This window comes from Primulina eburnea, chromosome 2, assembly GCF_022965805.1.
Source record: "Primulina eburnea isolate SZY01 chromosome 2, ASM2296580v1, whole genome shotgun sequence".
Taxonomy (NCBI): domain Eukaryota; kingdom Viridiplantae; phylum Streptophyta; class Magnoliopsida; order Lamiales; family Gesneriaceae; genus Primulina; species Primulina eburnea.
Genome location: NC_133102.1, coordinates 779,223 through 793,363, shown reverse-complemented (window position 1 = coordinate 793,363; position 14,141 = coordinate 779,223). Strand labels below are relative to the sequence as shown.

Below are 14,141 nucleotides of genomic sequence, written 5' to 3'. Positions count from 1 at the left end.
TGAAGTATAAAAAATTAAGTACGAACCATTTTTTGTTATAAAACATAGAAAATATATTAAAAAATAGAAAATATATTTTAGGTTTAAAAAATACTAACCATAAATTTATATGTTCATTTTACTTGAAGTTTAAAAAATAAAGTTTGAACTATTTTTAGTTATAAAACATATATGTTTTTTTTTTAATTTGAAGTTTTAAAAAATTAAATTCGAACCGCTAACCAAAAATTTATATGTACATGTAACTTGAAGTTTACTAACCATAAATTTGTATGTTCATTTAAATTGAAATTTAAAAAATAAAGTTTGAACTTTTTTTATTTATAAAACATATATGTTTTTTTTAACTTAAAGTTTTAAAAATTAAGTCCGAACCGCTAATTTATATATATATATGTTAATTTAACTTGAAGTTTAAAAAATAAAGTTTGAACTATTTTTAGGTATAAAACATATATGTTTTTTTAACCTGAAGTTTTAAAAATTAAATCCGAACATCTAACCATTTATATATTCATGTAACTTGAAGTTTAAAAAATTAAGTTCAAACCATTTTTTATTATAAAGCTTAGAAAATGTATTGATGTGAAATAATGCATAGTAAAATAAAATGTTAATTAAACAAATTAGGTAATTAGATAAGAAAATTGAAAAGTCACCTAAATAAATAAATAAGACATTAATTAAGTAATAGTTGAAAAAGGGTAACCAAGTAAATTCACAATTCAATGTTTTTTTAACCTGAAGTTTTAAAAATTAAATCCGAACATCTAACCATTTATATATTCATGTAACTTGAAGTTTAAAAAATTAAGTTCAAACCATTTTTTATTATAAAGCTTAGAAAATGTATTGATGTGAAATAATGCATAGTAAAATAAAATGTTAATTAAACAAATTAGGTAATTAGATAAGAAAATTGAAAAGTCACCTAAATAAATAAATAAGACATTAATTAAGTAATAGTTGAAAAGGGTAACCAAGTAAATTCACAATTCAAACTCATATATTTATAGTAGTATAGATATAGATTGAAGTTTTAAAAATTAAATCCGAACCGCTAACCAAAAATTTATATGTTTATGTATTTGAAGTTTAAAAAAACATAGAAAATATATTAAAAAATAAAAAATATATTGTAGGTTAAAAAAATACTAACCATATATTTATATGTTCATTTAAATTTAAGTTTAAAAAATAAAATTTGAACTATTTTTAATTATAAAACATATATTTTTTTAATTTGAAGTTTAAAAAATTAAGTCCGAATCACTAACCGAAAATTTATTTAACTTGAAGTTTAAAAAATTAAGTCCGAACTGCTAACCAAAAATTTATATGTTCATATAACTTGAAGTATAAAAAATTAAGTACGAACCATTTTTTGTTATAAAACATAGAAAATATATTAAAAAATAGAAAATATATTTTAGGTTTAAAAAATACTAACCATAAATTTATATGTTCATTTTACTTGAAGTTTAAAAAATAAAGTTTGAACTATTTTTAGTTATAAAACATATATGTTTTTTTTTTAATTTGAAGTTTTAAAAAATTAAATTCGAACCGCTAACCAAAAATTTATATGTACATGTAACTTGAAGTTTACTAACCATAAATTTGTATGTTCATTTAAATTGAAATTTAAAAAATAAAGTTTGAACTTTTTTTATTTATAAAACATATATGTTTTTTTTAACTTAAAGTTTTAAAAATTAAGTCCGAACCGCTAATTTATATATATATATGTTAATTTAACTTGAAGTTTAAAAAATAAAGTTTGAACTATTTTTAGGTATAAAACATATATGTTTTTTTAACCTGAAGTTTTAAAAATTAAATCCGAACATCTAACCATTTATATATTCATGTAACTTGAAGTTTAAAAAATTAAGTTCAAACCATTTTTTATTATAAAGCTTAGAAAATGTATTGATGTGAAATAATGCATAGTAAAATAAAATGTTAATTAAACAAATTAGGTAATTAGATAAGAAAATTGAAAAGTCACCTAAATAAATAAATAAGACATTAATTAAGTAATAGTTGGAAAAGGGTAACCAAATAAATTCACAATTCAAACTCATATATTTATAATAGTATAGAGTATAGATATAGATGTTAGATATATATATATACATATCTGATAAATCTTGTCTTCCAACTTATCTTTCATACGGGCATCCTAAATTCCTAATAAGCCATAAACATTGCAGCTCAAAGAATGAAACTTTCTGCACGCTTTCAAACACAGTTACGAACTGAATATACAGTATAGAAATTGAACATCATCTCGTTTCAAGAATGAGAGATTGCTCTTCAATCCCTTCCCGATAAGTAAATGAACATCCAAGAGCAAATCTCTGACTACAGTAGTTCTTTTTGTTTTTCTTGGAGGGTTGGACTGTGAATCCCTGTTATCGACCGTCCTTCAATGTGCATAAACATTCTACACAAAGCTTTGGCAACTCTAACATACTACTTTGCATAAACTCATGAACGCATAATTCATCAAGGGAGCTCTGGACTGTTTATGTGATAGCAATGGTTTTTGAACTTTGAACCTACAATTGTACAAAAGCAAGACGGACTTAACAGAGGTACTCAGGTGTCCAGAAGACGAGTCTGACCTTTTTAGTAGCATCTGGTTTTTTGAGGTGACAGCAACTGAATCACCAGACCTGGGCAAAACTCTCAGAAAGCAACCATTCTGTTTTTCTTTGTGATGAAATTTTTCCACGTAACTATCTTCTTGAATCTCACACTCGATTGAATCTGTTGCAACGATCGAAGAATCTTCTGAACATTTTAAGATTCTCTCAGCTTCACTAAAAAAACCAATGGCATGCCATGCATCAGCAACAAGCTGTATCGTTTTCTTCTGAGGAAGAACACCATCGTTTCTCATAGTTTCAAGAAACTCTTCTGCTTTACACGGCTGTTTTGCTTCTCCATATCCCCAAATTAAAGTCTCAAAAGTCTTTAAATTTGGCAATACATCCATTTCATGCATCTTCTCAAATATTTTAAGAGCACGGTCCATTTTTCCGGCACTACACCATCCACTGATGATGGTAGTGAAGATGACAACATTAGGATGAACATCTGATTTGGCCATGAGTTCCAGAAGTTCCTCAGCTTTATTGGGTTCTCCAGCACGAACATAGCCTTTTGCAAGAATGCTAAAGGCATGGATGTCGGGTTTTATCCCAGCTTTTACCATATCATCAAATATTTCTTTGCACTTGTCCATGAGACCAGCGGAACTCCAGGCATTCATGATGGTGCTGAATGTTATCACATCGGGTTTTATCCCGAACTCTTCCATCATTGTAAGTGTCTGCAAGAATCATAATGTTTAAAATTGAAACTATAATACACAAAATTACAAACAAGGAGAAACATATCACAAAAATGAGAATTCAATCAAGTGATCATAAAAGTTAAAAGTTTACCTCGTGTACTCCATAAGTATCAGCCTTGTCCAAATATCCTTTGATAAGTGTGTTGAAAACAATAAGATTTGGGTACACTCCAAGATTCTTCATCCTAAAAACGAATGTCATTGCATCTGCGAGGTTTCCTTCATTACAATAACCACTGACAATAATACCACATGTACGCTCATTTGGCTGCACCTTGGAAATTTGCATCTGAAAAATCATAGATTTGGCTTTGCTGGTTTCTCCTTTCTCAGAATAAGCCTTTGCGATCGTGTTATACGTCACAGTATCAGGTTTTACACCACGAGAAATCATCTCATTGACTATTTTCCATGCTTGTTCAATGTTTCCCTTGTTACACCAAGCTCGAACAAGTATGTTGTACGTCCTATCATTTGGTTTCACGCCGTCTTCCTTCAACATTAACTCCAATAGTTTCAAAGATTCCTCAGGCTTACCAATAATTCCAAAACCTTTAATTAAGGTATTAAAAGTGTGGGTGGTCGGCTTACACCCTTTCTCTCGCATTTCATGGAATATTTTCATTGCTTCCTTAATATTCCCTGATTCAGAGAATGCATTGATCAATGCATTGAAGAATATAGAGTCAGGTTTAAGGCCACTTTTTTCCACTTTAGACAGAAGAGAAGGAATGGACTTGAAAAGTTTCTGGATTGTCAGTGCGGTTAAAACAGTAGTGTATGTAAGAAGAGATGGGCTATGGCCTTCTTCTGTTAAAGCCTTAAAAACTGAATGCACTTCACGAGGCTTCCCCTTTTCGATCAAAATATTCATCAATTTGGTTCTTGATCGAACTGTGTGGCAGAAATCGTTGCCCAAGCAAATGGGGCAAGAGGGTACAGTGTTAGAAATCACAGTGGCTGAAAAAGAAGGTAATTGTTTCTCTTTTGCGAGAGCGTCCTGTAAGATGAACCACATATTGATATAGTGATCAAGGCATAGAAAATTTTGACACCAATATGCAAATGGAGTTTACCACAAAAGAGCCTCAAAATTGAAAAGGTGAATCGCCCTTTGAATGTAAAAGTAAATTCAGCTAATGACAAGTAAATAAACCAAGAAATAAAAAATCAGCTGACGGTGTATGTGTTACAACTAGTATTCACGTTACAAGGAAAAGTCTTTCATTCCTAAAGTACCAATGCAGCATCTCGAAACCGAAGAGAAAATATACAAGAAACAGGAAAAATTTTAACAACCAACTAATACAATACTAGCTTCCGTATGGTGTGAAACACTAATTGGTATAATTTCCTTCTCATACCAGATAAATGATAATCCAGTCCCCCACAACTCTGTAAAAACACCAAGCATATAACTATAGAGGAAAAAACAGATATGTTTATAACTTGAGGCTTTCAGGACAAACTATGATTGCATAAAAAAGCCCTAATAAATTAAAATTCGTCGCTCTTGCTGGCGGCAAAATAAAATCTTGATGGCACAATCACGACTGAAGTAAATATAACACCAAGTGACCTCAATATGTTTGTATGGATTACATAAACTCGGCATATTATCAGCAATACCATCGTTGTTGAAGCTTGAACTCTAGAATAGCTATTCAGTGCTCCACGGGGCAGTTTTACCACATTATTGTATTGGGTTCTTAGAGGCTTATAGTCCTCCATAGTTTTCTGAATCTGGAAATATAGTTGAACCTTCTGTGATAACTTTTAGTTTGGCATATTTATGGTCCCTACAAATTTGAAGTCCCGGAATTTTACCAGGATCACACCTCATAGACAGCGGTCTCACATTGAGATATCCTACAAGCATAACAAGAAAGTTCTCAGCCGATAATTTTTACAATAAGAACCAACAGTTTCAGGGACGGAAGGAACAAAACTGATTCAATTGGGTTACAATTTGTTTCTATGATCATGAAATACTCCAATAATACAAAATGCATATCAAGCAAAACATTTAACAATAACAACACACGAGCACAGAAATGACCCATGATGAAATCTCCGTTTAAACTTTAGTTAGAAGAGACTTTGAAAGAAAAACGAAATTATCAAAAAAAATCCCACAAAACTGGCTTATTCGTTAAGTGTACTCCAGAGAAGTGGGCTGGTTATATTCCCATATTTGATTTCCAATTCCAAAATGCCTCCTCTTAACAATTCATGGCAGACTGACCAACTAAAGAGTAAGTTGCACATAAATAACTTCTTGCGTCCAGATCCTATAAGAGTTCCTGTAAAATCCAACACAAACTAACATAGAAGCAAGACCCGAAATCACGAGAAAGCATTGTTGGGTGCCATAAACAAGTTTAACTTCATCCACTCGCAAAAGACCAAAAAACTCAATTTCAGCTCTATCCTATATGACAAGCGAGCTTCCTTTAAGATCACCATTGGTGGTGGTACCAAATATTATTCTACATTCGACAATCAATACGCAAAGAAAAAATGAAAAGACCAAAGAAGATGAGGGAAGGTACCTTCGAACCAGATAAGTTGAGGGAATTTGCATGTACTGATAATTGGCAATTTTGTATATTGTGCACAAAAGTGGCGATGCTCGTTGGGCCAATCTTATCCGCATCTTGGTCAGTGTAAGAGTTCTTGAGGATGCAGCAGAACCTCAGGGAATCAGCAACCAGTGACAATTTTTGTGGAACGATTGATTGCCACGTCACAGGCTGGCATGTTTTATTTGGGATATTTTATGGTATACTGAGAGATTCACTGTCATTTATTCTATTTAATATTTAAAAAATTCAAGTGTTTATTTATATATAAAAAAATTATTTTTTTTGTGTGATTAATTCATTCTATCTATATTTTTTTATAAAATAAAATTTTTGTCATAAAAATAATATATTATATGATTGGATTAAATAATTATTCTTAAATTAATATTTTTAATTTTTTAATGAATGATTTATTTTTTCTTCTTTTCTATATTATTATCACATTAAATGAATATTTTTGACAATGGGATTCGTGCTGATCATCCACATTTCCGCAATATAAAGGCACCTGTTTGCGATTTCATGCCATGATGATTCTTCTTCTTTCTCTTCGCATTTCAATTGTTTATAATGACTCACCATATTCAGGAACGCACCAATTGGACCAGTGAGGATACTCTTAATGATAATCTTGGACATGGGACATTTGTGGCTGGTGTTATTGCTAGTCAGGATGAAGAGTGCCTTGGTTTTGCTCCAGACACTGAGATTTATGCTTTTCGGGTGTTCACTGATGCACAGGTACCAGAAACTGTATACTAGAAAAACCTGTTGTGATTATTTGTTACATGAACATGATAAGAGGCGTGCTCAAATTTATCTGAAGTATTGTTGGCCTTTATTTAATTTCATTTGTACGGTTGAAATCATTTGCAAAGAAACATACAGATTTTATTTCATCCCATTAATTGACTGAGCATGTGCAGATTAAAAGAGCACAGATTACAATCTTACATGATTATAAACCCAGCCTGTATGAAACAAGCTCTGGTTGGGTGCTTCAAAGCTCTTCGGTTTAAACATGTATGAGCAGGGGGCAGGCAAGGTTGATCTGTAAGTAAATTTGAATAACATTATAGTGTAAGATTTGATTGACAAATTCTTAATGCTGATGCTGAATTGATGTCAGGCTGGAATCATATGAAATTTTAAAGAACTATGAACCTCGGGAAAGCATATTTCCCAATGTCCTCAACAACATGGATTGCCCTTATTCTTGGCCTTTCTGCCGTCAACCCCTGTATGCAGGGGCCATGCCTGTGATATTTAATGCCACCATTTTGAATGGAATTGGTGTGATTGGTTATGTTGAAAGTCCTCCATCTTGGCATCCTACAAATGTTGAAGACAATCTTCTCAGCATTCACTTCACCCACTCTGATGTTATTTGGCCATGGACTGGTTATCTTGCTCTTCACATGTAAATCAAAGATGAAGGGGCACATTTTTCTGGGCCAATTGAGGGCAATGTAACTGTTGATATCTACAGCCCACCTGCTCAAGGAGAGAAAACCCTCGAAAAAGTAATTGTGTACTTCAATTGAAATTAAAAGTTGTTCCTACTCCTGCAAGATCGATAAGGATCTTATGGGATCAATTTCACAGTATCAAATACCCTCCTGGATATATCCCAAGAATTCCTTGGATGTTAGGAGTGACATCCTCGACTAGCATGGAGATTGGAGACCACCTGCATACAAATTTCCACATCATGTTTAACATGCTGAGGGATGCAGGATATTATGTGGAAACTCTTGGTTCACCATTTACTTGTTTTGATGCTTACCAATATGGGACGCTTTTGCTGGTGGATCTTGAGGATGAATACTTTGCTAAAGAACTGAAAAAATTGAGAGATGATGTCATTAACGATGGACTAGGTATTCCAGTGTTTGCTGATTGGTACAATGTGGATTCTATGATGAAAATGAAGTTTTTGATGATAACACAAGAAGCTGGTGGACCCAGTCACTGGAGGCGCAAAGGTGCCTGCGTTAAATGATCTCTTGGCCCCATTTGGTATTGCTTTTGGAGATTAAATTCTGAATGGTGATTTTGTGATTAACTCCGAGCAAAGTCGATATGCATATGGAACTGATATTGTGAAGTTTCCTGGAGGAGGATACTTGCACAGCTTCCCTTTCCTTGATATCTCAGAGAGTGGTGCGACCCAGAATTTCCTTTTGTCTGGTATGAGTAAGGTGAGTTATGTGGTTTGACCTTGATCTCGCTTAAATTGTCATCTTATCTTTGAAAATGTCACAGGAACTGGATGGCTGGTAATTAAGATGAAATTATACCCATCAATATGTCCCAAATTTAATTGAACGATGTAAATGTTTTGAGTGTGCTTTCCATACACATCTGATGTGATGATAAATGTTTGACTAGATGACCACAAGCCTGGATATTGTGTAAACCTCTCACTACCTGTCACTTGTCTTTCACATGGTATTTTGAGTTCTCTCTGCCTAAACTTTTGGTGGTGAATCTGTATATCTGAAGACTGATCATCTTTCCAGTGAATATCTTAGTATGTCGGTTGTGTAATACAATTTTCTTTCCTTTTTTAAGATCCATAACATGCCTGAAAAAAATTCAATGCTTCACAGTTCCGTTCTTATTGATGAGTTGTCATCAACGCTGGCAGTTTCCCCTATTCTTGGTCTCTTGGAGGTTGCTGGCAGAAGAATTGTAGTCTATGGAGATTCAAATTGTTTGGACAGCAGCCATATGGTTACAAATTGTTATTGGCTCCTGAAAAAAATACTAGATTTTACTGCCAAGAACATTAAAGATCCAGTCCTCTTCTCAGATTCAAGTAACAAGATAAACCACTATACTTGAATGACAATCAATTGCCCTCCCGTAGAACTGATGTAAATTTCTCAACATACTCCAGGGTTGTTAGAAAAGAGTTGATCCGCGGTAATGACATAAGATTTGAGGTAAGGGGAGCGAAGCGTTATGCTTTGCATGTCAGGGGAAGAAATCGTAGGGTGCGAGGCTATGGTAGCATTGATTTGGGCGGAGGTTTGAATTTTACTCGCGAGATTCCAATTTTTAGTAACTCCAAGTCAACTGAGAAGGATGATGATGATCCTTCAGGAAATCGGTACCTGCACTATTTTTATAGAAATGATGTAAGAATCATACTTTTGACATGAATGTTCTGTGTTTAGTTAGTTATAATGATTAGTAGTTGGTGCTGCACTAACTGAAGGACACTCTTAATTTAACTGTCTGCAGCTGGACTTGCCAGAATTAGTTGCCAGCCATTGGCTTATCCCTGTTGTAGTTTCTGTCGCTGGTGAGTGAGCATCATTAGCTGATTTCCCATGTTGATGGATGATTTGCTGGAAAGGCCGGAGAAGGAGAAAAGGATCAGGTTCTTCTGTTTTACTAACCCTTAGATTTCAATATAGAACTAGAGAACGAAGACATTCTACAAGTGAAGACACGAGTTTTTCCTTGTGTAATATGACAAGTCGAGATTCTTGGTTAGCACCATCACCTGAGTCAGTTTGTATTGATTATCATATATTTTACCAAGGGCTCCTCGCTTGGTATGAAATTTTGTACACGAAAGTATTTGATTTTGAATCACTAGTGCATATAAGCCGGGCTGTTTATCATGTTGTTGGAGCATACGGAATTGGTGAGAAATCTTTTCAAGTTTTGTTTATAGGAAATATTTCTGTAATGGTTTATTTTGTTAGGAGATGAAAACACATGTCATTCAGCAATTGCAGCCTAAAATATCTGCAGTATATGATAGGTAATATTTTTTTTCCTCTACTAAAATTTAAAAATTAATTTGACATTTTCCGAGCTAGCGTTGCTACGCGCCGCACGCACGGAGTCATATGTACTGGCAACATTGGTATGGTAGTAAATTTGAAAAGAAACAGCTCCGGCCATGTGCATCAATCATTATCATTTAATATATATTATCATTTGCCTTTACTCAACAAATACACACACGCACATGCATTTACAAAAGGACTTGTTTGCATGTGCAAACTGATTCATTTTTGGTTTCCAAAATAACTGTTCGGCACTCGATGTCCAATTTGTTTGATTCTTGACGCGGTCCGTTCCTAATCCCATGTCCTCAGATAAAGCCAAAAAGCATTCCATTCCAATTGTTTTCGTAGTTTGGACTCGTTGATATCAAAATCAAATTTTCTCAGACAAATGATACTCAAATGGGCTTAATTGTTTGCATGTACGATGGTGAGTGATATTCCCTAAAAAAATTTCAAAATAAAGTAAAACATGAAACAACACAATAGAACATCGTTTCATATCTAGTTCGACATTGGCCAAGATTGAACAAGCATTGCAAGAATCGAAGCGTCCATTTATAAATAAATACATACGTCAACAAAATCAATAGTGTCAAAATATAGAATCGAGAAAAAAAAAGGAAAATAAAATAAATAAAAGAAACCAATAACGTAAGCAACTAACTCATGGCAAACATGTTATCCCTCAAGCTGCCGGAAAAGCAATGGATGTCAAAGAAGTTACAGGTTTGAGTTTCATACTCAGAAATAAGCTGGCATCAGTCGTCACTCGCCTCGAGTATCCTTCTTCATCTTTCCCATTTCCATTTCTCTAGTTTGTTGGCCTTCACCGCTCGAACCAGATGGGTATAATCCATATTCACTGGTTGGATTGCTATACTGGTCGCTGCTCCCGTATTCTCCGCTTGCCAGTGCCATTTTCTTGAATTTTTTCATATCGTCAATGTACTGTGCAGTGTCATAATCTGAACTTCCATGAGATCCGTATAAAGAGCTGTGTCCGGGTCTGATTCCTTCGTTCAGATCAGACAGGGAAACATCTCCTTCCAACGCCCTTACAACCTGCTCGGAGTCATATTTTTGTTTCGCTATAAATCAGAACATAGTTTGTTTCTAACAGTTTAAATAAGTCAAGAAAAACAAGTTGCTCTCATGAAACGCCAAATTTATGGAAGTGTTCAACCTGAATGATTTGAATAAGTACTTCCGTCTTTAAAGGAAATCTATTTACCTGACTCATTCTTGGCCGACGTCTTGCTGAATGGCGCACACAAGCAGCAGCACAGGCTACAACGCGAGCCATCTCATTTTGATGGTAATCAATTTGCAACCGTGGATCAACAAGAGCGTCAAAGTTTCCGTCGTCAAGAGCTCGAGTGAGCAATGGCCTAGCCTATATCACAAATAATTTATGTATATTACCTGTGAATACACAACTACCAGTGCTAAAAAATTATCATCAAACGTAAACGAGAATGTAGAAGAAAAAGAGCCCATCACAGTAAGGCGACTACTCACCCAGTCTACCAAACTATCATCCATAAAAGATTGACTCGTGTCAAAAGGTCGGCGTCCAGTTATCAACTCCAGAAGCATGACTCCGAAGGAGAATACATCAGACTTCTCAGTGAGCTTTCCAGAGGAAGCATAGTCTGGAGCTAAATATCTAGATCATGGTGAATTATGAGAGCAATGGGTATTAGAACCAGAATTGAGAAACAATTATATGCTTCAGACAAGACAAGTTAATGTTTTCCTACTATGGAACTTGGACACATCATAGGCGACCCCAACTAGATTGGAATCGAAGCTTCTGTGATTTGTGAAGATGATGAATAAACATGGCACAGTAAAGTATTAAGAAAGCCAAAAGAAGTCAGTCGTACCCAAAAGTTCCCATCACCCGTGTCGAGACATGAGTATTGGCATCAGAAGAAAACTTAGCAAGGCCAAAATCCGCAACCTGAGAAAAGCAGTGGTTAGCTAAAATTTTTATTTCGTTTGCAATAGGATAAATCTCACATTATTCAACTTAAGCTCTATCGAGATTTTTAACCCCTCCTAGAAAAAGTGGGAATCAAGTTACGAAGATCATTCGTAGAATACAATCAAGAAACTCAAATACAATACCTTTGCTTCAAAGTTAAAATCCAAAAGAATATTAGAAGCCTTGATGTCCCTATGTATGATTTTTGGATGACCTGAATAAAAAAATACATCAGTTGAACAATAACTTATTTTGGCCAAACAAAAACCCACATGTTGAATGGTCAAGAAATTCATGAAAGAAAAACTTACAATCCTCGTGCAGATATGAAAGTCCTTTTGCAGCTCCTAGAGCAATCTTCAATCGCGTGGGCCAATCCATTGTAGGTCTTCCCTTTCCTGAAATACATGGATTAGCAAATTCTAGAGCGGCATGATTATTTTTTTTATCATAAATATTAACGTTTGAAGGAGTAACATTAATATGAAAGCATTGAAGAGTCCTTCACTGATTTTGTTCTCCCTGTTCTACCAGCACAATGTTTTTTCTTCAGCTAATATAGTTCGAAAAGAAGATTTCAAGCTTGAAAACTAACCATGCAAGTGAAATTCCAGATTGTTATTTGGAACAAACTCATAGACGAGCATTCTCTGCGACCCAGTGATGCAGTATCCAACCAATGAAACAAGATGCTTGTGGTGCACTCTGCTGATGATCTCAACTTCGGCCCGGAATTCACGCTCCCCTTGTCCACTTCCGGCCTTTAGCTGCTTTACCGCTACCTCTTTTCCATTTGGAAGGACTCCCCTGTGCACGTAACCGAAACCACCTTGTCCTAGAAGATTGGCTGTCGAGAATCCATCACTTGCCATCAACAATTCTTCATACGTAAATGTACTTTTCGAAAAACCCAAAGCAATTCCAGGTGAAGGAGGAGGAAGAGGAGTTTCGGGGCCAGAATAATTGGAACCAGAACCTCCACTGCTACTCACGAGAGGAGGAGGAGGGGGTGGTCGAGGTGAAGGGGCGCGTACTGGTGAGTGCGGCGGTCTTGATGCACCAACTGGCGGTGGGGAAGGTTTAGGAGGGATTTGAACGACATGATCAACAGGTGGGGGGACGTTATACTGGTAATTCTGTACCGGATTACCGTAAGGGTCAGCTGGGAAACAACCAAGAAATTCAGAGTGCGCAACAAACATACTATATCAGCATGATGATGAACAAACCATAAAGTCGAAATTTTGATGAGTTCTGGGAATCAAGTGTACAGGTTCTAACCTTATATGATTAATTACAGTTAACAAAGCAAGCAATTACCTTTGGTGCCAAGTGGTTGCGGTGGAGGTACATAGTAATTATATTGTGATCTCTTCCTCTTCTTCTTGCAACATAAAAACAGTAGACTCAATACAGCAAGTATCAGAACACCTCCTACAGCTATCCCCACAACAAGCCCCGTCGATATCCCCCCACCAGACGATGACGTAGAGGGCGTCTTAGATCTCGGTGTGCCACCAGATGGAGCAGGTGGAGAGTCTCTACTCGGAGGAGAACCCCTACCAGACGGCGCCGGAGGGGACGGAGGAGACCCAGATAGAGAAGTAGGAGGAGGTGAGTTTGAAGGCAATGGTGGTGAGGGAGAGGACGTCGGCGGAGGAGAGCCGGATGGAGTTGGAGGGGGAGAAGCGACAGGTTCAGGAGGAGCGGTCGGCGGAGTAGTGGTGGCGTTAGCAGGCGGCGAGGTGGGAGCGGGTGAGGCTCCCGGAGGCACTGAAGACATTTACAAGAAGTATGAATTCCTAAATAGGTAAGACCGTAAGATTAGATTAAAGAAATCAACTAAAAAGAAGGTACTAATGTATTGCCGAAATGATGCGGGAGAGAACTCCATTTTCTTTTGTTGAAGCTTTACAGTTCAGTTCTAGGAAGAAGAAGGTGGCGTGTCTGTATCCCTGTCGGATTAATCGTTTGGAAGCATATAATCTCTCCCACTCACTCACTCTCAAGCGCGTTTGGAAGCATATAATCTCTCCCACTCACTCACTCTCAAGCGCGTGGATTGCACCTTACAAATATTTTTTTTTTTATTTATAATTATAAAATTAGTGTTATGCTTTTTATATGGTGAGTGGTATTTGGAATTAATAATAATTAACTAGTACATCGACACATGTATAATATTTTTTTTAATTTATTAAATTTATATTTAAATGAGAATCAAAATATAATTATAAAAAATATTGAAAAATTATACTGCAATTTTGAAATATAAATTTAAAAATAAATAGAAAAAAAGAACAAAAAAATGACCTTAAGTGAGAATTGAACCTATAACTTTAAATTAAGACAAAAACTTGGGTCTCAAGACAGATATTTTATTTGTATCAACTATG

The 14,141-nt window shown here is 35.2% G+C and overlaps 2 protein-coding genes and 1 pseudogene across 6 annotated transcripts; 1 reads left to right on the top strand and 2 right to left on the bottom strand.

Annotated features, from left to right (window-relative positions):
- Positions 1-2,212: 2,212 nt before the first annotated feature.
- LOC140816283 (uncharacterized) lies at positions 2,213-6,096 on the bottom strand. Of its 4 annotated transcripts, none has more exons than XM_073175435.1 (4): positions 5,917-6,096; positions 4,994-5,233; positions 3,456-4,364; positions 2,213-3,340 (listed from the first exon to the last, which is right to left on the bottom strand). In XM_073175435.1, the coding sequence occupies exons 2-4, from the start codon at positions 5,093-5,095 to the stop codon at positions 2,471-2,473; spliced, it is 1,881 nt and encodes a 626-aa protein (XP_073031536.1). In that variant the 5' UTR covers positions 5,096-5,233; positions 5,917-6,096; the 3' UTR covers positions 2,213-2,470. The 4 variants fall into 4 exon arrangements, with proteins under 4 accessions (XP_073031536.1, XP_073031552.1, XP_073031542.1 ...); XM_073175451.1 differs by lacking the exon at positions 5,917-6,096 and adding an exon at positions 5,692-5,902; XM_073175441.1 differs by lacking the exon at positions 5,917-6,096 and adding an exon at positions 5,506-5,524.
- A 300-nt stretch (positions 6,097-6,396) lies between these two features.
- LOC140823965 (subtilisin-like protease SBT6.1) lies at positions 6,397-9,693 on the top strand (annotated as a pseudogene).
- A 565-nt stretch (positions 9,694-10,258) lies between these two features.
- LOC140816271 (proline-rich receptor-like protein kinase PERK1) lies at positions 10,259-13,713 on the bottom strand. Of its 2 annotated transcripts, none has more exons than XM_073175413.1 (8): positions 13,066-13,713; positions 12,341-12,907; positions 12,057-12,143; positions 11,889-11,959; positions 11,645-11,721; positions 11,277-11,424; positions 10,990-11,151; positions 10,259-10,820 (listed from the first exon to the last, which is right to left on the bottom strand). In XM_073175413.1, exons 1-8 carry the CDS (start codon positions 13,526-13,528, stop codon positions 10,524-10,526), a joined length of 1,872 nt encoding a protein of 623 aa, XP_073031514.1. In that variant the 5' UTR covers positions 13,529-13,713; the 3' UTR covers positions 10,259-10,523. The 2 variants fall into 2 exon arrangements, with proteins under 2 accessions (XP_073031514.1, XP_073031523.1); XM_073175422.1 differs by having other exon boundaries at positions 12,341-12,881; positions 13,066-13,308.
- Positions 13,714-14,141: the final 428 nt, after the last annotated feature.

What these genes read in the sequence shown, in the direction of transcription:
- LOC140816283 (XM_073175435.1), bottom strand. Translation starts at nt 5,095, where the DNA reads ATGGAGGACTATAAGCCTCTAAGAACCCAATACAATAATGTGGTAAAA. An exon ending in TTCAAGCTTCAACAACGATG is followed by an intron (nt 4,365 to 4,993) that starts GTATTGCTGATA and finishes TTCATCTTACAG; the next exon opens with GACGCTCTCGCAAAAGAGAA. An exon ending in ATACTTATGGAGTACACGAG is followed by an intron (nt 3,341 to 3,455) that starts GTAAACTTTTAA and finishes TGATTCTTGCAG; the next exon opens with ACACTTACAATGATGGAAGA.
- LOC140816271 (XM_073175413.1), bottom strand. Translation starts at nt 13,528, where the DNA reads ATGTCTTCAGTGCCTCCGGGAGCCTCACCCGCTCCCACCTCGCCGCCT. An exon ending in CGGGTGATGGGAACTTTTGG is followed by an intron (nt 11,425 to 11,644) that starts GTACGACTGACT and finishes ACCATGATCTAG; the next exon opens with ATATTTAGCTCCAGACTATG. An exon ending in GTCGGCCAAGAATGAGTCAG is followed by an intron (nt 10,821 to 10,989) that starts GTAAATAGATTT and finishes GACTCCGAGCAG; the next exon opens with GTTGTAAGGGCGTTGGAAGG.